The 22,460-nt window shown below is 35.7% G+C and overlaps 2 protein-coding genes across 2 annotated transcripts in view; one reads left to right on the top strand and one right to left on the bottom strand.

Annotated features, from left to right (window-relative positions):
- The window catches only part of prim2 (DNA primase subunit 2), a 112,834-nt gene extending 109,031 nt beyond the window's left edge, over positions 1-3,803 (bottom strand). The window contains exons 1-6 of the mRNA XM_056257179.1: positions 3,650-3,803; positions 3,456-3,568; positions 2,898-2,992; positions 2,005-2,125; positions 788-883; positions 348-485 (exon numbers count right to left, since the gene is read on the bottom strand). Coding sequence (XP_056113154.1) covers positions 348-485; positions 788-883; positions 2,005-2,125; positions 2,898-2,992; positions 3,456-3,568; positions 3,650-3,803 — 717 coding nt within the window. The remainder of the gene's footprint in view (positions 1-347; positions 486-787; positions 884-2,004; positions 2,126-2,897; positions 2,993-3,455; positions 3,569-3,649) is intronic.
- Positions 3,804-18,069: 14,266 nt separating this feature from the next.
- Positions 18,070-20,399, top strand: il22ra2 (interleukin 22 receptor, alpha 2). Its single transcript, XM_056257168.1, has 6 exons — positions 18,070-18,177; positions 18,345-18,477; positions 18,607-18,785; positions 18,987-19,153; positions 19,633-19,802; positions 20,193-20,399. The coding sequence occupies exons 1-5, from the start codon at positions 18,096-18,098 to the stop codon at positions 19,780-19,782; spliced, it is 711 nt and encodes a 236-aa protein (XP_056113143.1). The 5' UTR covers positions 18,070-18,095; the 3' UTR covers positions 19,783-19,802; positions 20,193-20,399.
- Positions 20,400-22,460: the final 2,061 nt, after the last annotated feature.

The raw sequence follows: 22,460 nt of genomic DNA, 5'->3' as shown, positions 1-22,460 counted from the left end.
AATATTATAAAAATGGAATGATATAAGCTTTCTGGACCAAAAAAGAAAAGAAAGAAAGTATCATTTTAGGCCTTCGGGTCATTTTGACCGACGAGGGAAAGATTTGTTACAGGATGCGTGGAGTGGATGAAGGGTTAAAGTAACATAGCATAGGCCCTGTTTACCACATCCATCTCGGTCAGCTTAGACAAACTGCCACGTACAAATGAATCTCTAGTGATCACTGATTGTCGTGGGAAAGGTCTCAATTTTGTGACTATATACATCACTTATTAATTCCTCAGTGTGTCATTGCACCATTGAAGAAGCATTGATAACGTTGGACTCAAAATAACCAAGTTACTTACCGCAAGGGCTTTGGACAGTCTTGTGCGGAAGTCATTCAGAACAATCGTGACAATTTCATTGTGGGGAATATAGGCATTGCCAGCCAGCAAGTAGACTTTCCTTGTGCGCACTAAATCCAGGGCATCCTGAAATGGGACCTTTGACACAGAAAAATAATAAGTTAAATATTTTGTTAATAACAGATCATTTTAAATCTATTGCACATCCATAATATTGAAGTGTTACAGCTTATGCTTACTTCAAAAGATTCACAGGCAGGTCAATGAATAATGTTAATAAAATCTCATTTTAGTTTAGACAAACACTTATAACCCATATATAATGATTTGAAGTGGGTCTTTCAGCATGTCGTCTTTTACAAAGTTTCAGAGACTCAGCATGAAATGGCTTTTCATAACTCTGTACCAGTTTTATAATTAGAAAGTTATAATTATCTTACTTTGTAGAAATCATATTCTTCCACTGTGATTCCACTTAATCCATAACTGGAGTTGATGAGCTTGTCTTTTAAGCTTTTCTTTTCCTCTGCACTAACCTGTTAAGTGAAAGGGAAAATAGAAATAGCACAGCTGACAGACATTTAGTTTCAAGACACTAAAAGAGATAAAGCAAGGACAACATTTGGCAAAGAAAAAGCATTTATCACCACAATTCAGAAAGCAACTTAAAAGAAAAACAGATAATTGAATTATGTAAAAAGGTTATGACAAAACATATAATTTAGCATTTATTCAGTGACAATGGCATAAGCATTCATTTACAGCTAGAAAACAAGCATTTAGGCACCAATCTGAAATCATATTAGGAAGAGAGTGAACTGAAAGATGAGCGATGTTTTAAGTGTAGAAAAACTGCCCCCTACAGGACTGTATGTGAAAACACATTTAACTTTCATGGGCCCTGTACATGTCTAAAACATCAATGATCATGATGGGATCTTTCAAATTAGAAAGTTAAATCAAGGTTCTAGCAGGGGCATGTACTAAACAATTCCCATGTTTCAGTTACAAGACAGATGCAAGTGATCTGTCAGTAGCATGTTGGGAAGCTGGAGAATCACAAGAGTTCTGAATCTGATTGGGACAGAAAACAACACCTACAGTACAGATGAGAGAAATAACTATATATTGTGTCTGTAAAAATACACATTTCAAACAATGGTAAATAATTTTTTTTTTTTTTTTTTTAAAGATCAAGAATAGATAAAGTTAGTTATAGCAATTACTTTTCAGGTTTATAGTTTTGTAATCTAAATTAAATGGTTAGTTCACCCAAATAAAATATGAATCACTTACTCACCCTCGTGTCATTCCAAACCCATAAGACATTCGCTCATTTTCAAAACAAGATATTTTAATGAAATCTGAAAAATTTCTGTCCCTCCATTGACAGTCCACACAACTACCACTTTGTCATTTTTAAAAAAAAGTTCATAAAGAGATTGTAAAACTAATCCGTATGAATTGAGCGGTATAGTTCAAATTGTCTGAAGAGACACAATCGCTTTATATGATGAACAGATTTAAGATTTTAATTGCAATTGACGTTTGATTTTGTTTTTAAATGAAAAATTGTTTTTTTCATTTTCTAATAACATCAAAGTCAAGGAAAAGGCATTGGTTTCAACAGTGAGATTAATATGTAAAATAGCCTCACCGTCTCGTACTTCACATTATTTTTATGCAAAAAGTCAGTCTTGTGCTTTGAAGAAAGGTCATTGAACCGGTAACGGAAAAGATCCATTTCCTGTTGGATAAACCATCGCCTGAGGTCCTCCCTAGAATGAAATAAAAGTCTAAGGCTTCATTTATACCTTAATTTAAACTGCCAATGTTCATTTCAAAATTTGCCTATACATGATCTTCAATATATCCATTTTAAATGAATAAACATTTAAATGAGCAAACCCCAGCATAGTTGAAGCTATTGTTTCGCTTTAACTAAAGGCAAACTCACACTACACAATTTTTGGACTGATTTTGCTGCCGCAGACAGATTTCTATGGCCTGCGACAAAACCCTTGGATCGCGGCCTAATTGAGCATGAGGTCTCTATAGAACAAAAGTGGGCTTTTCTAAGCTTGTGGGTGTTTTCAAGCTTGTGGGTGTTTCTATATCATGCAATGAAAATTATGCCCATTACCTGACCCCATCCCTTAACAACGGTCACCGTGACGTGAGGAAATCAGGTAACGAGGGTGAAAATGCCCCTCCGTTTTGGCTTTGCGCACCAATCTGGTAACTCCCATTAATGTCCTGCAGAGACCTATACTTGGCCAAATCAGTGCCTCTTGCGGTCGGCTTTGCTCGTTAAAAATGAGATCTGCTTTGACACGAAGATGACAGATGACAAGAAACCTTGTTGTGTAGTGTGAGCACCACATCGTAGTCTTACAGCCCTGAAGATTATTAATGTTTCATATACACATATTCATAGCATTAATTTTAGCACACTAACAAAGACAGATTAGAGTCACACAAAAAAAAGATAATTGGCCATTTTAATTTTTGTTTGTCTGTATCAGTACCTCCTAAATTAAGAATACTTACGTCTGGCAATAAGCCAAGCGTAGAATGAAATGGGAGATATGGTCTTTTCTTCGTTTCTCATATTCAGATGTTCCTCCTTGAACCTTTTGGTCACCCTGGGTTATTAGGACAGATTGTTGAGGGGGGAAAAAAGATATAAAATACATGGAGTGCACTCATTTAAAAAAGAGTTTGCGATAAAAAAGAATTCAAAGACAAAGTAATCATAAAATTAATAATTTTTCTTTGACTGACCACCAAAGCATCATAAAATGAAAATATATTCCCTCTTCTTAATTTGAGGAGGTGTAACATTGTATTGGGTGTGGGATAGTTTCACTATAGACTAATTAAAAGCTAAAATCAATGACGTAATGCCCGTAAAAAAGAAGAAAATATTTTTAACAAAATGTATTCATTTGGCTGGCACACACAAGTGCTGAATGTCCGGTGTAGTGTTGCAAAATTAAATGTATGCAATAAACATTAAACATTAGCACCACAAAATCTCAGCATCACTGTATCCCCGTAGGTAAGTAAATAAATAAATACAAGTGTATATGAAGAATGTGTCCTCACCAATTCCGTCCTGAGTGGGAAGTTCAGACTTGAAAATTCAGTTTCCAATTTCCTCAGGTATTGCTCTGAATTTTTCACATAGCTCACACCAAGATTTTCCACAGTCTTGAGCACTTAATTAATTATATAAATATATTAGTAGAATATTAAAATAATTCTCATTTAAAAACAACTGTCCCATTCAGATGACTCACATTTCAACCTCTCCACTGCTAAGGTTTCAAACTCAGTGAGAGAGATGTTGTCCAGCGGAGGCTGTCCATAGAACTGAAGACAGTGATCATACAGATCATTCTGAGAGCTGCCGATCAGCTTCTTTCTTCTGCCTGCAGTGCCTGGAAACTGCATTGCAATTCTGGACACAGAGTGTTTAACGTTACATTAAGTTTACAAAACTGGATAATTTGACATCTTTTAAAAACATTATGATCTGATCAATATGAAATGATTAATAGACCTATAGCAATTTAATGAGAAAAGAGGTTGACGATCAATACACACACAGAAACAGACCCACATTACAGTACAGCTCGCATGCCATTAACTGCAACAATAATTTACTTAAATAATGAATTATAACTTGATTCATGCTAAGTTAACCAGCTAACATAGTTCATAGTTTACAGGCAATATAATTTGTTGTCTGTCCGCAGACAAAGTCCTCGTGCGTATTTAACGTTAAAATATGTGCATGCCAATATTTCCATGTGTCTTTAGGAAAAACACATATTTAATATACGTAAATGACAAAGAATAACAAACTCACACTTTAAAACAATCGCTGCTAGTCTCTTCCTGAGCGTGAATCCCGCCAAAGCGCTGACGTTCCAAACAAAGCGCGCCTATATGACGTCACTCTCAAAATTCACCAATCATGTTCTGCGAAGGGCTGTTTCCGGGGGCTGTTTTGTCATGTGCTTTCCGTGCTTTCTGTTGTGTCTGAATCATTTTCCTAGAATCGGTTCTTTCGAACAGCTTGATTCAAAGAATTGACTAAAGCTAAAAAAAATCCGACTCAAGCTACTACTTAGCCTGTCTACTACTAGATCAACCATCCTTTTACATCGCGACGTATTACTTTTCCACGTGGTCACTGACGTTCCAATAAAGCCATATTTATGGCATAAAACTGTAGTACAAAAAAGTCGTAAACACATTAGGGACGTTTTATTTGTAACATTCCTGTCAGTAACTTTCGCACCAGGCACCACCAGGGTCCGTATCTTTTGGTCATTTGATTTCCTGTTTGGAATGGAATAACGAGAAATGAAATCCAGCTCGTTTATTCGTTTTTTTGTTTAGTTTAAAAAACTAAAAATTAGATTTTGGCTCGATTTTTCATTTTTCGTTTGTGGTTTACAAATCGGTTTATGGGTTCGATATTTCATTTGCACACGTGGGCGGCGCTGAAACGCCCCTTTCATCTGATTGGTCAAACCGCTCCGCCTTCAGTACAAGCTTTTCTTTCTGTCGGGCAGAATAAGAGTATTAATAAATGCACTTTAATAAAACAATGTCTGAAACCACCACTCACTGTTAACTACGCACAATATTTGAAGCAGAGATATTGCTGGTCACGTAACTCGTGCTGCTGCGACTTGCAAGCGACCCCAGTAATGTGAGCCACAGTAGACCTATATGACAGATTACTTTAGCATGATGTATTTCCCATTGATAAATACAGTGCAAATAGTTCCGTCTCTTTGGATAAAAGGGAAGTGGAAAAAAAATAATCAATAACTGAACTGTACCATGATAAAATATGTCCGTAACATTAGATGTCCGTAGATGACCTACCCATAACGGTTACATTAGAGTTAGGGGATAACACAGTTTGTACAGTATAAAAATCATGATGTCTAAAGTTCCCATAAAACATGAAAACCCAATGGGAATATATCCTTGTTGTTGTGTAAAACATCCGTTCATAATCTGTGATTACACAATTCCAATACGAATAGCACCGGGAGGCGTCTGGAATAACTGTGCAATGATCAATCCGCATTTTTACGTAAACCAGCTAATTTTACAGTAGGCTATGTCCTTCTCGTATAACACACAAATGGGCTTCCTTTGTGAAATATAGCAGACCACCTTTTTTTAAACTGTTATTTAAGATATATTTGTGCATAAATGTTTGCATTCAAGTTTTTCATAGTCAGTCCGACAGATAGATAGATAGATAGATAGATAGATAGATAGATAGATAGATAGATAGATAGATAGATAGATAGATAGATAGATAGATAGATAGATAGATAGATAGATAGATAGATAGATAGATAGATAGATAGATAGATAGATAGATAGATGATAGATAGATAGATAGATAGATAGATAGATAGATAGATAGATAGATAGATAGATAGATAGATAGATAGATAGATAGATAGATAGATAGATAGATAGATAGATAGATAGATAGATAGATAGATAGATAGATAGATAGATAGATAGATAGAACCTTTGTAAGATATTGTAAGATATGCGCTCGTCTTCACAAAAACTACATGCAGGGTTTTTAAACATCTCGTGTGGAGAAAATATAGTTTATTCTGGGCAGTATGGCAAGCCATGGCAAAAAGCAGGCTAACTTATAGGCTATAGCCTTGAAAGGAAAACACATTTGCCGAGTTAAAACAGAGTTTTTGTTGTTGTTGAATCATATTTTTTCTAGTACATCTTAAAATATAGAGCTCATGACAAATAAAAGTTCCAGATGGACTAATATTAAATGCAAAAACTAACAATATCTTAAAAGAAACTATAGAGTGGCAAACTTTGAAGTAGGGTTCAAGTTTTAATTCGTTTTACAGCTTGAAATGTAAAGCTTGTTCTCATACACAGATATGGCCTATTTATGAATGAAATTCATGCGTTTATTTGTCATTTAAACTGATGCAAACAGGAAAAGAGTAGAAAGACGTATTATCCTGTCGCCCCCTCTAGTGGACAGCATTAAGTATTACGCCCATTGCTCAGATAACGCAAGTCAATGGATTTTTTTTGGGAAAGTAAGTCTGACCAGTTAGAAAAATATATAAGCGAGTCAGACCAGTCTGAAGGTCTGAGCTGAGTTTGGTGAAGCATTAAAGTTCTAGGCGGAGTCAATTTCTCATAATAATAATAATAACGTTTAAATATATGCTTTCTCAAGCCAACATAATAAACAGAACTCAGAGAAACATCGACCAATTCAGTATGTAATAAAATTGTATTAGTTTTATAATAAAACTAATAACATTTTAAAGGTATGCCGTGCTCTTCAACTGTCATGATTTTAATTAATCCCAAACCCTGCTAATTTTGAAAGTAGCCTACGTTCTGTACGTTCACTGATTCTAGCTTCTCTCTTTTCTGTCTCTTTCTTTTCATGTGAACCGAGTAGGCTATAGCCTATGCTTACATTTATAAATATAAACTTTATTTCTATTCAATTTTCAAAATTATTTAGGCATATATGTCACACACACACCTTTTGATGTAAATAAAAGACGAGAGTGATAAATGTTATGAACATATTATCATGTTACAGTTCAGCCTATTATTGATTTTTATTTCCACTTCCCTTTTATCCAAAGAGACGGAACTATTTGCACTGTATTTATCAATGGGAAATACTAAAATAATCTGTCATAGGTCTACTGTGGCTCACAGTACTGGGGTCGCAGAGCCCCCATTACCAGCAACATTTCTGCTTCAAATATTGTGCGTAGTTAACAGTGAGTGGTGGTTTCAGACATTGTTTTATTAAAGTGCATTTATTAATACTCTTATTCTGCCCGACAGAAAGAAAAGCTTGTACTGAAGGCGGAGCGGTTTGACCAATCAGATGAAAGGGGCGTTTCAGCGCCGCCCACGTGTGCAAATGAAATATCGAACCAATAAACCGATTTGTAAACCACAAACGAAAAATGAAAAATCGAGCCAAAATCTAATTTTTAGTTTTTTAAACTAAACAAAAAAACGAATAAACGAGCTGGATTTCATTTCTCGTTATTCCATTCCAAACAGGAAATCAAATGACCAAAAGATACACGGACCCAACAACTAGGGTACACTTTGACCAAAAATTAAGTGTTGCCTGTTTTATGCACAAACTTATTTATCCTTTACTTAAAATGGTACGTTTTAAAATACCTTTTTAATTTTCTTAGCTAGGCTACTAATGTCACTAAGGAATACCTTGCCAACAGAGGTGTAGTGGTAAAAAAAGAGGTGGGTAAACTATAAATTCTGGTGGACCACGACGTGGTCACCCGGTAAGGTGGGCCACTGCCTACCGGTGTATGTGTATCTCCTGATGACATTGCTATATAGGGAGGGCTCGACATTAAGCCCTTTCATACGCTTAATCTGTCATTCACTTGTCCGAGTAAAAAAGTTTCTCGTCCGGATTTTTTTTGTTTTTTTTGTTAAGTTATTCTGAAACAATATTCTCATCAGTGTTCAATCAGCTTTGATATTTAAATCGGCATATTGTAATATCTGCACCTTGAAATGGCATCCCCTCCCCCAATCTTATTAAATGTATGCTTCATCTTTCATTTTAAATTCCTAAATTTGATCAATAAATTCAATTATTTCGAATAGGCCTAATAAGACACTATATGGCTGATCAAATTAAATCATTTACACTGAAAAATTACAATTGCATAAAATAATGTTATGAAATTGATTTAAATTCACAAATAAGAAACATTGGAAAGAATGATCTACTTTTAAACATAACACGAAACCGCCAGTAGGTGGCGGCAGGCGGTCAGGGGATCTCTGGATAATCCGTAATTCGTTTGTAATTATAAAACGAAAATACCGTTTTTCTGTTTTTTGTTTCAAAACGAAAAACCAAATAACCGTTTTTGGTGTCAGAATCAAAAAACGAAAAACCAATTAAAAACGGCCCGTTTTTCGTTTTTTGGCGATCATTTTATCGTTATTCCTTTTTGAACAAAGAATGAAGAGAGTCTTTAAACTTCAGTCAATTCGTTTTTCGTTTATAAACCAAAAACGGAAGTCACGTGGTCTATTCCTTTTTTGGAAGCGAAAGTAACCGGAAACACTTTCAAAATAAAAGTTGGCTAACTATAGTTAGCGAGGTGATTGTAGACTAAAACTGAACTAATATAACGTTTTTTAGTACAACTAAAGTAGCACTGGGTGTGAAAAAAAAAACACTTTAGTTTACTGAAATAAAAATTTAAAATAATAAAATAATAACTCTGGCTGTTAGGGAGAATTAAACATTTGTAAGACCATTGGTGACCTGTAACTTCAGATTAAGACTAGTGAACTCATTTTATATCTATCTTAGGATAGCAGGTAGCCTATTTATTTATAAGGTTCTATAATTTAATTCACATTTTAGTTTTGTAACATATTTATAGCCCTTCTTGCTATGTGGAAGCTCAACCAGCAGAGGTCCCTCTCCCCCTTCTCTACCCCCTTCAAGCACCGCTACCAACAGAAGCTAATCACTGAGTTTGAAGGGTGTGCAGAACTTCACCTGCCTTCCAGCTCCTCTTTCTATGGCACTATATCTGCTAAACACTCTCAGCTTCCACCATCTACTGTTACCCCTTCTGTGTCAAAACAAAACTCTTCCAAAACAAATCTATAAAGTTGTATACTTTTTATTTTCCTTTGCATTTTTCTCCAGTGTAATTTTTTTATGCAGCTTGTAGTTCTCATTAGTTATGTAGACCTACTTGTGTGTGAAACCTAGTATTACTCAGTCAAAAAATGATCTCTAGCTCTGGGACTTTCAGATCTTTTATTGCTTTTTTTGGGTTTAATTCTGTTTGATGAACCACCAGGGAAGGCAGTGCTCTGTACGCTTGGTACTTGTGTAAAGTAAAATAAAAGTGAAGTTGAATCATTTAGTTTTTCTCCCTGGTACTCATCTCAGGACCTTCCAGATTTGACCCAATACCTGGAGGCTGTGATCCTGTGCGCTGTGTGCGGGCTTTAAGGACTGATGATAGTACAGCAAGACTGGCCCCAGTCACCATCACTCTCTCTTCAAATAAATGCTGGACTGGCAGGACAAAGCAGCACACCACTCCTTCCTCCGGCACCATAAAAGGGCCTTGTTGTCACTTTCAGATATTTACATCATGGTTTATGGTAAGCCACATCTTTGAATTGTGGCACTACTTTTGTGGAATTGGATATTGAAATAAGTGTATACTAAGACTAATTGTGACTTTGGTGCTACAAGTGCGGCACCCAGTGTCACTAGTAATGCTTCTGTTGGAAATAGTGGGACACAAGTGCCACTAAATGGAGTGTAATGGAAACTGTTAAAAAGAGTGACCAGGGCACAAATTAGTGGTTGATTTTCCTTTATCACCAGCCCAACAAACAATACTACTATTATGTTTATGGTTAAAATTGAACATTCACCCAAACAAATTAATTTTTTTTTTAGTTGTCACAGGTAGAACTATTCGTTATGCTTTTCATTAAGTTATTTATTTAAATGTATTGTTGTTATTCTAGTTCTCATGGCTGTGCTGTGTTTATTTAATTTGCTTGACTGTTTCTTCTTTTGATTCTCCCTCAGTTGTTTTCTTATGTTAGCTGTTTATTGCTGTTATTTGGCTGGTTGTCTGGTTTCACACACAAGTAGGTCTACATAACTAATGAGAACTACAAGCTGCATAAAAAATATTTAATCTAGGCTATATTACACTGGAGAAAAATGCAAAGGAAAATAAAAAGTATACAACTTTATAGATTTGTTTTGGAAGAGTTTTGTTTTGACACAGAAGGGGCAACAGTAGATGGTGGAAGCTGAGAGTGTTTAGCAGATATAGTGCCATAGAAAGAGGAGCTGGAAGGCAGGTGAAATTCTGCACACCCTTCAAACTCAGTGATTAGCTTCTGATGGTACCAGTGCTTGCCTTCTCTTTGATATAAACACAAGTCAAAAGGTCAAACCCTTGTTGCCTGTTGTCGCCACAGAAAGAGTCGTGCACAGAAGGGGGTAGAAAGACCTCTGCTGGTTGAGCTTCCACATAGCAATAAGGGCTATAAATATGTTACAAAACTAAAATGTGAATTAAATAATAGAACCTTATAAATAAATAGGCTACCTGCTATCCTAAGCTACATATAAAATGAGTTCACTAGTCTTAATCTGAAGTTACAGGTCACCAATGGTCTTACAAATGTTTAATTCTCCCTAACAGCCAGAGTTATTATTTTATTATTTTTAATTTTTATTTCAGTTAACTAAAGTGTTTTTTTCACACCCAGTGCTACTTTAGTTGTACTAAAAACGTTATATTAGTTCAGTTTTAGTCTACAATCACATCGCTAACTATAGTTAGCCAACTTTTATTTTGAAAGTGTTTCCGGTTACTTTCGCTTCCAAAAAAGGAATAGACCACGTGACTTCCGTTTTTGGTTTATAAACGAAAAACGAATAGACTGAAGTTTAAAGACTCTCTTCATTCTTTGTTCAAAAAGGAATAACGATAAAATGATCGCCAAAAAACGAAAAACGGGCCGTTTTTAATTGGTTTTTCGTTTTTTGATTCTGACACCAAAAACGGTCATTTGGTTTTTCGTTTTGAAACAAAAAACAGATAAACGGTATTTTCGTTTTATAATTACAAACGAATTACGGATTATCCAGAGATCCCCTGACCGCAGGCGACCGTCTTAATGAGTGAGTCATTGATTCATTCAAACGATTTGTTCAAACGGCTGATTCATTCAAGAATGAGACAGATGTTTATGAATGTGTCATTGAATCTTTGACTCAATCGATTCGTTCAAAATGCTGAATCATTCAGTAATGAAAACAGGTCGAGTGTTCCTGTGAGATGCGCCGTGGTTCTGCTGTGATTTATGTTTGGAACTATTTTCGCTGCTGAAACAGAACAAAAACAGCCAATATTGCATCTAAAATGTAAGTGACTTAATTTTAACTGTTTATTGAACTGTTGTAGGAAATCAATGTCACATTTTCAATCGTGATGGTGTTCAGGAAAAATGATTGAGGTTGCTTAACATATATTAAAAATATAAAAACTCCACATTTAGATTTTTTATAGGCAGTATGTTGTTAACTGAGTGTGTGTGTGCGTTAATTTGTGTAGATTTCTCCTCGAGAGGCTGCGCGAGCGTCAACAGCGCAACCTTACCGTCAGTAAAAGTCAACAACACTGACAGTAATGCAGCGCAATATGAAAGAGGTCATCTTAGGTTTAACAACCTATGAAACTAATAATGAACAATATGCAACTAAAACGACATAAGCTTAATTTATAGCTATTTAGAGGTGGATAAACGCAATTTAGAGGTGGATAAACGCACTTTGGAGGTGGGTAAACGCTATTTCCGAATATTGGGAGGTGCGTAAACGGCGTTTACGTGCGTTTAGCCTCCACTACATCCATGCTTGCCAATAGCTAGACTATATGAAAATGATTTATTTGAAATGCATTTATGTCTGTTTGTTTTTTTCTGAATAGAAAACAAACATGAACTTGAGTAAAGCTGCTTTCAAGAAAATTTGCCCCATATAATTTGTGATTCCATTTTAATTATTTTAATTAGTAATTATAGAGCACACAATTGTCCATTTTACATTTTCATGTTTTTTCTCACTTTTTTTTTTGTGGTGGTCACAAAGTTCTTTCTAGCTCTTTTCATCTTCATGTCTCTCTAACATGTTTTTGCTCTACTTTTTATTATGCATAGTGTATCTGCTATCATTGTAATAAAATAAGAAAGTTTGGGCATATTCCATAAATGCACTCCATAATTGCACTGAACAAAACTCCATAATTGCACTGAACATGAATATAGGCATATATACTGCTTGTTGCTTCAGGTTCTACACAAAAAAATAGCCTACTAGTAACAGATCATTCTGATCAAAGAGATACTACTGTACTTCCTTATCCGACCCACACATGCCATTCTGTAAACATGTGACTTATGTGACCAAACCAGCTGACTGTATCATTCTTATCAATGGTTCTTGTGAGAGAACTCATTGTGCTTTCACCTCTCACGCAGAACGGCGTAATGCTTTCTTCCAGCAGGCCCTGCTAGATCACATTATTTGATCCCTCAGCAGTTTTATGTCCAGAAATTATTTGTTTAGACGTCCTTTTAATATTATTGAAGATCCAAAAACAAATGGATCTGTCTATTTATAATTTGTAGCCTAAAATATCAGCATCTGCCCAAGTTGCTTGATATGGCAGAAACACTTGCTCAGTGGGATGTTGCTTTTGGCTTAGACTGCCCTCCATTGGCTATAGAGTAGTAATGTTTATTTTCTTTAAATGGTCTCCTCTTGAAAAATAAATATTATTACAAATGTAGCATTATGTTAATGCAGATAGGAACTAAAAGAGAATACTGGTATTGTTGGAATATGTTATTGACAACTATGATTACATATTCAGCAGGCGATTCAGAGCTTTCATGGACCTGGTGAGAAACTTAAGTATTTGACACACACTAACGTTCAAAAGTTGGAGTTTGTAAGATATAAAATTAAATAAAAATCAAAGTCTGCTATGCTGCACCAAGGCTGCATTTATTTGATCAAAACAATAAAAACATACATATTGTTAAATAGTATTACAATTTAAAAGAACTGCTTTCCTATTGAAACATTATAACCTGTGATTTATTCCTGTGATGGCAAAGCTGAATTTTCAGCATCATTACTTCATAGTCTTCAGTGTCACATGATCCTTCAGAAATCATATTATGCTGATTTTCTGCTCAGTAAACATTTCTTATTTTTATCAATGTTTAAAGGATTTATTTTCAGTATTCTTTGATAGATTGAAAGTGTAAAAGAACAGCATTTATTTTGATTTTTTAATGATCAAGTTGATGCATTCTTGCTGAATACAAGTCTTAATTTCTTTAAAAAAAACTTTTTAATGGTAGTGTAAAAGTAAAGCAGATCCAAATGAGACTAAACAGCAGGGGTGTAAATACTGGAGTGATACTTCATGCTTAAGCATTATTTTAAAGAATTAAGTCATTTACTCAAGTTCTATTGCCGAAGTCTGTGCTATTACTCGATTACATCTCCATTTCACAATGATTTGTTGAAGGTCATCGTGACTAAAATCTTTCCTCTTTTACTAAGATAACAATCTGATCAAATTACACTGCGAGCTGAACTTCTAAAGCCAATGACATCAATTTAATTCTAATTGCATCTGGACACACCTGGTCATTCATCATTCCTCCTTGTACAGAGACATTTAATTAGTCATCACAGCACAATCACAGCACAATGTTTTAATTGCAGACTTTGTTGAAGATGGACTAATATGGTCGACAATCGACTCAACTCAAATCTTAACAAAAACCATTTGCTCAGTTTAATATCTGGTGTGTCCTCGAGCCCTAAAGTCATGCAGGATTTTTTGAGAGACACTTTTGATACTACATATTCATTATTTTAGCTATACGATTTGTCAATATTTTTTACACCTCTGTCAGTCAGTGTAAAGGGGCATAGAACAAGGAAGTTCAAGCACACAAAAAAAATCTAAATGTCAAGCACAGCGAAAGCCTTTTACTATCTGCACATTCATTATTCATGGGAAAAAAACATGCATTTTATTAAAGAAGGGAGGATATGCAAAGATGCAAAGGATGTTAATGCAAATATAGCGCACTATTAAAATAAATGACATAAATGTATTTGAAAATCACTTGTTCCTACATACATGGTTGATAAATGCATGCAGATAAAGAGATGTGCTTACGTTGTATATATTCACTCTTTTGTTTGTTTATTTGCCCATATGGTAAATGTAAATCATAAAAGTAAAAGTGTGAATGAATAAAATGGTAACCAGATTTCTTCAATATGATCCATGCACGATATTTCCATCAATCACATAATTATCTTTTGGCTCACTAAACTCTGTGAACTTGCATTTTTAGGGAAGTAATAGAACACATGACACTAAAGTGAGACAGCACATTTCTGCAGTAATTTCTCAAAATGCAGTGACTCACAAGCAGTGTACAAATCATTTTTTGCCCGTTCTTTTGAGATTTCTTTAACTAAAGGTGAGGGGACATAGCCTTTGTTGTTCCTGGGAAATGATGTCAAGGGAAGCCTATAAGTGCTCACCGTGAGTACACCAGAGAGAGGGGTAAATGGAGGAAAATGGGGAGAACAACAGCGTGGGGCCGGGTCGTCGGAACAGCTGTAGGAATGATAATAAAAACCATGGCAACTGGGTCAAAGGTAGTTTGATAGACCAACAAAAAGAGTCTTGACCCTTCCCATCTGAAAGCCTTTAGATTCCCAGTGAATGAGCACATGGTGGGCATATATACAGGAGCTGAAAGACACCTGACATTTGAAGGCAAATGTTACTTCAGTCTCGATTAAAGTATAGTATCATATAGCAAGGTGGATGTTATTTGAGCATATTTGTGTTCTGATGGTCAGTTAGTGCTTTAATCTAAATTATATAAACTTTCAACATTTCTTCATCTTTGAAACAAAAGAAATGTTTAGTTGTATTGAAAATACTCTTGTAGTGTAAGTTTTTTTTTAAATCTGCACCTGCAGATAATATTAATAAAATAAGATGCCACTTAAGTGTAATATAAACTTTCATGACAATGTTCCCTAATACACTTCAATACATTTTAAAAAAAGGTGTGCTTTGTTTTTCATGTCTTGTTAACTGTCAGTTCCCGGTAGTGGGAAACTTGGCATGCTTTTCTAGCAAATTTAGGTTCCAAATTATTTTGTAATATATATTTTTTCTATAAAATAAAAATGTTTAGTTCAGTGCATTTGCTTTACAGCAAACTTAAACTTCTATACACTTTTTACACTTTCATTTTTTTAAGTGATTTCACTTCTGCAATAATCTGCTGAGTGTCTTCTTTAAAAAGAGACCAACCTGAGGTTTAAGTTTAAGTTCAGATCTATATGCTCAAAAAGGGTGGTGACATGTAACAGGTTAAATCATTATGTTTTAATAATCTTTTTTTGTGCCTTAAAGAAGTACACTTACACTCACCTAAAGGATTATCAGGAACACCATACTAATACTGTGTTTGACCCCCTTTCGCCTTCAGAACTGCCTTAATTCTACGTGGCATTGATTCAACAAGGTGCTGAAAGCATTCTTTAGAAATGTTGGCCCATATTGATAGGATAGCATCGTGCAGTTGATGGAGATTTGTCGGATGCACATCCAGGGCACGAAGCTCCCGTTCCACCACATCCCAAAGATGCTCTATTGGGTTGAGATCTGGTGACTGTGGGGGCCATTTTAGTACAGTGAACTCATTGTCACGTTCAAGAAACCAATTTGAAATGATTTGAGCTTTGTGACATGGTGCATTATCCTGCTGGAAGTAGCCATCAGAGGATGGGTACATGGTGGCCATAAAGGGATGGACATGGTCAGAAACAATGCTCAGGTAGGCCGTGGCATTTAAACAATGCCCAATTGGCACTAAGGGGCCTAAAGTGTGCCAAGAAAACATCCCCCACACCATTACACCACCACCACCAGCCTGCACAGTGGTATCAAGGCATGATGGATCCATGTTCTCATTCTGTTTACGCCAAATTATGACTCTACCATCTGAATGTCTCAACAGAAATCGAGACTCATCAGACCAGGCAACATTTTTCCAGTCTTCAACTGTCCAATTTTGGTGAGCTCTTGCAAATTGTAGCGTCTTTTTCCTATTTGTAGTGGAGATGAGTGGTACCCGGTGGGGTCTTCTGCTGTTGTAGCCCATCCGCCTCAAGGTTGTGCGTGTTGTGGCTTCACAAATGCTTTGCTGCATACCTCGGTTGTAACGAGTGGTTATTTCAGTCAAAGTTGCTCTTCTATCAGCTTGAATCAGTCGGCCCATTCTCCTCTGACCTCTAGCATCAACAAGGCATTTTCGCCCACAGGACTGCCGCATACTCGATGTTTTTCCCTTTTCACACCATTCTTTGTAAACCCTATATGGTTGTGCGTGAAAATCCCAGTAACTGAGCAGATTGTGAAATACTCAGACCAGCCCGTCTGGCACCAACAACCATGCCACGCTCAAAATTGCTTAAATCACCTTTCTTTCCCATTCTGACATTCAGTTTGGAGTTCAGGAGATTGTCTTGACCAGGACCACACCCCTAAATGCATTGAAGCAACTGCCATGTGATTGGTTGATTAGATAATTGCATTAATGAGAAATTGAACAGGTGTTCCTAAAAATCCTTTATGTGAGTATATATATATGTGTGTGTGTGTGTGTGTGTGTGTGTACACACACGCACAGACACACACACACACACATATATATAATTCTCAAATAAATATATTCATACATTATTTAAACAAAAACGTTTATCTTAGATGCAATTAATCGTGAATAATTGATTTGACAGCACTATTTACATTTAAAGTTAATATATTTTAAATTGACTAAATTGCAACTTTATCTTAACAAATTAGCTTTTAATATAAGTATAAACTATAACATTTACATTTAATTGAAATCAACAAACATGGAATTACATACTAATTTATATAATTCTCCACTTTCAAACTGTCAAATTTCAATGGAAATACATAAATACCCTCCATTGCAAAATGGAAACATGTCAAATGTGGTATTTAGCTGGAAATACGTGACACTGTTCGTCAAATCAGACACGCAAATGCCCTTTTAACAATAAAAGTGAAGTGAAAAAAACAAAGGCTAGGGAACAAAGTGAAAGGTCAGGGTCTTATAGTCTTACAAGCAGGTAGATACATTTCAAACCATACATGAAAGAGGAAATGTGGTTTCACTATTTCCAAAATTCATGTAGATATCAACTGATCTTGCCTTGGTATCTGATCTTATTAAATTTATAGTACATGTATTTCCCTTTCCTGTTAGGAGCTGCACTGTGAGCAGGTGTGAAAGCAGCAGTGCTGTGATGTATATTTTAAAGAACAGATGAGCATCTCAAGCACAAGATAAAACCACTCTTTTTGTTTCCAGTCAACTCATGTTTTCTGTATGACTCTAATATGACTTCAGCATGATGTCCAGATCCTTACAGAGGAACTATTTAAAATGAAATGAAATGGTTATTTTTTTCAATACAATAGTTTTATGAATGTATTGTTGTGGTTTTGGATCGTCATAAAAACACAATGAACAACTCTCATCATAATATATAACATCTAATATTGAATATAATTTGCAAAAGATATTCATTTATTTTACATATTGAAGTAGACATCATTGATTCAAGAAAAAAAATAATTATATATACACTGTACAGGATGACCTTGTAAATGTCTGTATAGTTGCACATAACTATAGAATCAATTCTGAATGTGCATGTGAACGCCGTCAGCGTTAATCACAGGTTCGCGTTTAAAGTCTGATCATTTCGACGGAGGTGAATCAATCAAAATTAACTTTAGCTGGAAATAACATTATTCAAGAACCGCTATAAAGCCAAAACAATCTCTGTTACCTTAAATTATATGTTTATCTCTGTAAAGCTGCTTTGAAACAATCCATTGTTAAAAGCGCTATATAAATGAAGATGACTGACGTCACGTCCCATTTTAGAAAAGAGGAAATGGTGAGGTTTAAAGGTCTCAGAGATGAACAGCCAAAATGCCTTTCATCATGTTTGCCCTGACTGGACCTCAATGGCTGGACCTTGTTTTAGCGATGTCCCTTCTCTGTTGGGCAGACTGTAAGTTCAATAGCTTGTTTCTTGCACTGAAATTGAGCGTTTTTAATATTATCTGCAAACTTTTTATACAAACAATTCAAATCAAGCTTGGTACAAAGTAAGTCATTGGCAGCCTGCATGAAAACAATGAACCATCCATGTGAAGTTTCACTTGTACTGTCTTTAAGGTAGCCCTTCTCAGCAGGATGATATGGCTCCCCTCGAAGTACAATTCCATTCTTTGGACTTCAGAAATGTCTTGCGCTGGAAACATCCAAACAAAGCTGCCAAAAACCTGAAATATTTTGTTCAGTATAAAATGTAAGCGTGCACAACTTTCTTGTCAAAAATCGTATCTTATGTACTTTGTAGCTTTAACAATGGCATGATGAATCCTCACATTTTTGTAGCAATGGAACTTTTCATATTGGTGACCTCTTTTGATTTTAGATACGGAGACAAGGAGTGGACTAATTCTGATCACTGTCAAGGAATCCACAAGCTGGAGTGTGACCTGAGCCAGGCGACATCAGATCCCAGAGAATGGTACTATGCCCGGGTCCGTTCCCTCTCCCCTGAGGGCAACTCATCATGGGTCCTTAGCCACAGGTTTTACCCTCAGTGGGAAAGTGAGTATACTACATTGTTTTGATTCTAATTCTAGTTTATACATTGTCTATATCTGAAATGATCTTCCACACATGTAATATGGTTGATTTTGGTATAGAGGTGCCAATCGAAGATTACACTATGACCTTTGTGATGGCAATGGCATAACATTATTTTATTTCTGTGGAAGTCCTCACCTAATAACTTTCTCTAAATTACAGCCAGTTTCAGCCCACCCCAGATAAAGGCGACTGTGACAGGACAGACCATTACAGTTCAGATCCGACCCCCGAGGACACCACTGCGAGGACAGAAGGGCAGAATGCGAGTGACAAAACTACAGAAACTGATTTTCAGAATATACTTAATGCACAATGGTGTAGAAGAGGTAAGAAATTATAGATTTAAACATATCACACAGTCAACTTCAGTTCAATAAAAAAATAATAAATAATGTTAAACAGTATTGCCAGTTACTTTGTCTGATTTGCTGTACGACTTGCTTTCTTCTGTGGAACATAAAATATATTTTAGGAAATGTCTTCAAAATATATTTTGTGTTCAACAGAAGAAACAACTACCGTATTTAATATTCTGAGAGAGCAAATGATAGGAGTTGGTTAAATTAGCTGCTTTTTTCTTTCTTTCTTTTCACAATTTGCTACAATTTTGCTACATTGTAGCAACAAAATCTGCATAGGAAGATTAACATGTACTGAGCAAATTGTGCTTCATTTAGCCTATTTCCAACCTGGAAATTTTCTGGCCGACAGCCCAGTGATTATAATATTAGAATTATTATGAATGACTCCAAACTCCTCAAATTCAGCATGCTAAACCTTCACAAAAATCATCTTTCCCAAATAGGAAGTTCATGAAACAGACAGTTGCTCCAAGGAACTTGTGATTGAGTCGCTACGTCCGAAAACCACCTACTGCCTTCAGGCTCTGTCCGTTACTCCTCGCTCAGGCCGCAAAAGCTCACGGAGTTCCAGCACCTGCGTCAAGACTCATTGAGGGTTTAGTGTCTCCCACAGGTAAGCCTTACGTAACATGTGATATGGTTTCTTTAGTAAGGGGAACACCTGAGATAAATGATGGTGTCCATGACAAGTTTCCGCCTTTGTGCTTTCTCCAAGTTGCCTTCTGGGCATTGATGGTTGTTAGACAAAAAGACGACAAAGTGAGCACAGACACGCTATTTGTTATTCGAGACAGAGATTGCACCCTTGAGACCCTCAGATCAAGTTCCAACCACCTTAGGATAAATTAGAGTGATTGTCTACTTTCCTAAGAGTTTCAATCTTGAGAATTTTGAGTGTTCTCTTCTGCCACTACAAGATGCACTATTATTTTTGATACTATTTTTAGAATATTCAAATTATTTCCAGTTTCGATTATAACATTTCTGTTTTATCTGCCTGCAGGGTGAGGCTGCTTCTGGACCTTTGTTCAACATGAAAATTACACACGTGCACACTACATAGTGGAATGTCTGCAAATGCTCACCAAGATCATGTTTACTATAAGACAGACTATAAGCCTGGACTAGCCTTTTGGTTACATTAAAGCTGAAGTGTGTAATTTCTGTTCCACTAGCACAAAGGCAATGTCAAAAATAATGATTGTTTGCATACGGGTTTCCTGAACACTCATCTTTTATTGGCCGGACAAACGGATAGTCCCACCCCCAACTCACACCCTGGTTTGAGTCAACAGCAGTGTGGAAGGTGTTTACTCTTTCCCCCCCCCCTCTCTCTCTCAGGGAAATCAAGAAATGGCTTACTTGAAGTAATTTATTATTAAGTTAGGGTAGAAGACGGTATTTTAAAGGGTTAGTTCACCCAAAAATAAAAATTATGTCATTAACTACTCACCCTCATGTCGTTTCAAACCCGTAAGACTTTCGTTCATCTTTGGAACACAAATGAAGAACTTTTTATTGAAATCTGAGCGCTTTCTGTCCCTCCATTGACAGCCTACGCAACTACCACTTTCAAGCCCCAGAAATGTAGTAAAGACATCGTTTAATTAATCCATGTGAATCCAGTTGTTTAACCTCAATTTTATTAAGCGACGCGAGTAAACAACTGGAGACACATTAATTACTTTAATGATGTCTTTAATACCTTTCTGGGGCTTGAAAGTGGTAGTTGCGTAGGCTGTCAATGGAGGGACAGAAAGCTCTCAGATTTCATTAAAAATATCTTCATTTGTGTTTTGGGTTTGTTTGTTTGTTCATCTGGGTTTGGAAGGACACGAGGGTGAGTAGCTAATGAAAGAAGTTTAATTTTTGGGTGAACTAACCCTTTAACAAAAACACACACACTTCAGCTTTAAAGCTAATGACTGTTGAAAATAAATATATGAATTAATAGTCATGTTTATAGTCATGTTTAGGGCTGAGCAACGATACACCAGACAGAAGTAGTTGAACATGATACACAATGATGGAATAAAACAATATACAACAAATAAATGTTTACAGCACATGACAGAAAATAAAATGTAAAGAAATGATGAAAGAGAAACGATGCCTAATGTTGTATAAAGGTTTTATTGGTCTCTTGTGTAAAGTAAAATAGTAGAATTTGATATAAATGAGATGATTCTGGGCTCAGCCCTTTTATTGAGCCCTCCTGGAGCAAATAACCAGTCCGCATTTAGAACTGAACAGCTTTTAACATTAAATTGGTCACATGGGTAAAACATTAGATAAAAACAGAGCTCAATACAACATACACTGTGCAGACACTAAAAAGCAAAACCAGTAAAACTATTTGCAGTGCATGTGAACCATGTAACAATCTCTCAAAACCATTTTACAATCCAAGACTTCAACTTTGGTGAAAAATGAATATTCTGTTGCTCAATTCCAAACTAAAGATTTCCTGTCTTTTACACATCTGTGTCCTTCATGATTGGGAATCAGTCCAAATGAAACTGCTTTAAAAGTTTGATCTCTGCAGTTCTCCGATAACAGGAGAAATGATTGTGCTTAAACAATAACACCAAATGAATTCCTCAAAAACGGGCATCATATTATTGTTACTTCATCATAAAAGTAATGTTCATTGCAAGACATAAAAAAGAGGCACCACAATGTCTCTTGAGTCCTTTGTTCTTATAAATCTTAATGTGCAGTTGTATATCTAAACTAGTAGTAATCATTACGTCTTTATATATAATAACAGCATAAATGTAATGAACAATCATCATCACATGACTCGAAAATTCCAGTGCTACACAACATATTTTGTTCTTCCTTTAAAACATCTCCACATAATGGGTATTTTTAAACAGGAGTCATTGTGAAACCCTTTGATCATTTATGAACAAACAGCACATTAACTCTGAATATAATTACCGTAAATACAGTAAATAATTCTAGTTCACACTACAAGGAAAAGCTTTTCAATACTGAATGCAAGTTGTTTCTCAAACACATCTTTTCCAACAAACTAAGAGTTTTAGTAATCTTCCATGTGACAGGCTATAACCACAAAATAATGTTTCGATTTGTTCAATAGTGCATGTTCCAAGTCACAGTCTCCACATCTTGAAGATACAAAACAGTATTTTTACATGTCACACAGAGAGAACAGAAAAGCAAGATACTGAACTACTTAAGTCCACAATAGACAATGAACAAGTTAATAATTCAGTCTTCTACACAGGGTAATTATTGAGAAAAC

Source organism: Rhinichthys klamathensis, unplaced genomic scaffold (genome assembly GCF_029890125.1).
Source record: "Rhinichthys klamathensis goyatoka isolate OS25496 unplaced genomic scaffold, OSU_Roscu_1.1 h1tg000135l_1, whole genome shotgun sequence".
NCBI classification, from domain to species: domain Eukaryota; kingdom Metazoa; phylum Chordata; class Actinopteri; order Cypriniformes; family Leuciscidae; genus Rhinichthys; species Rhinichthys klamathensis.
This window is presented reverse-complemented; position numbering and strand designations above follow the sequence as displayed.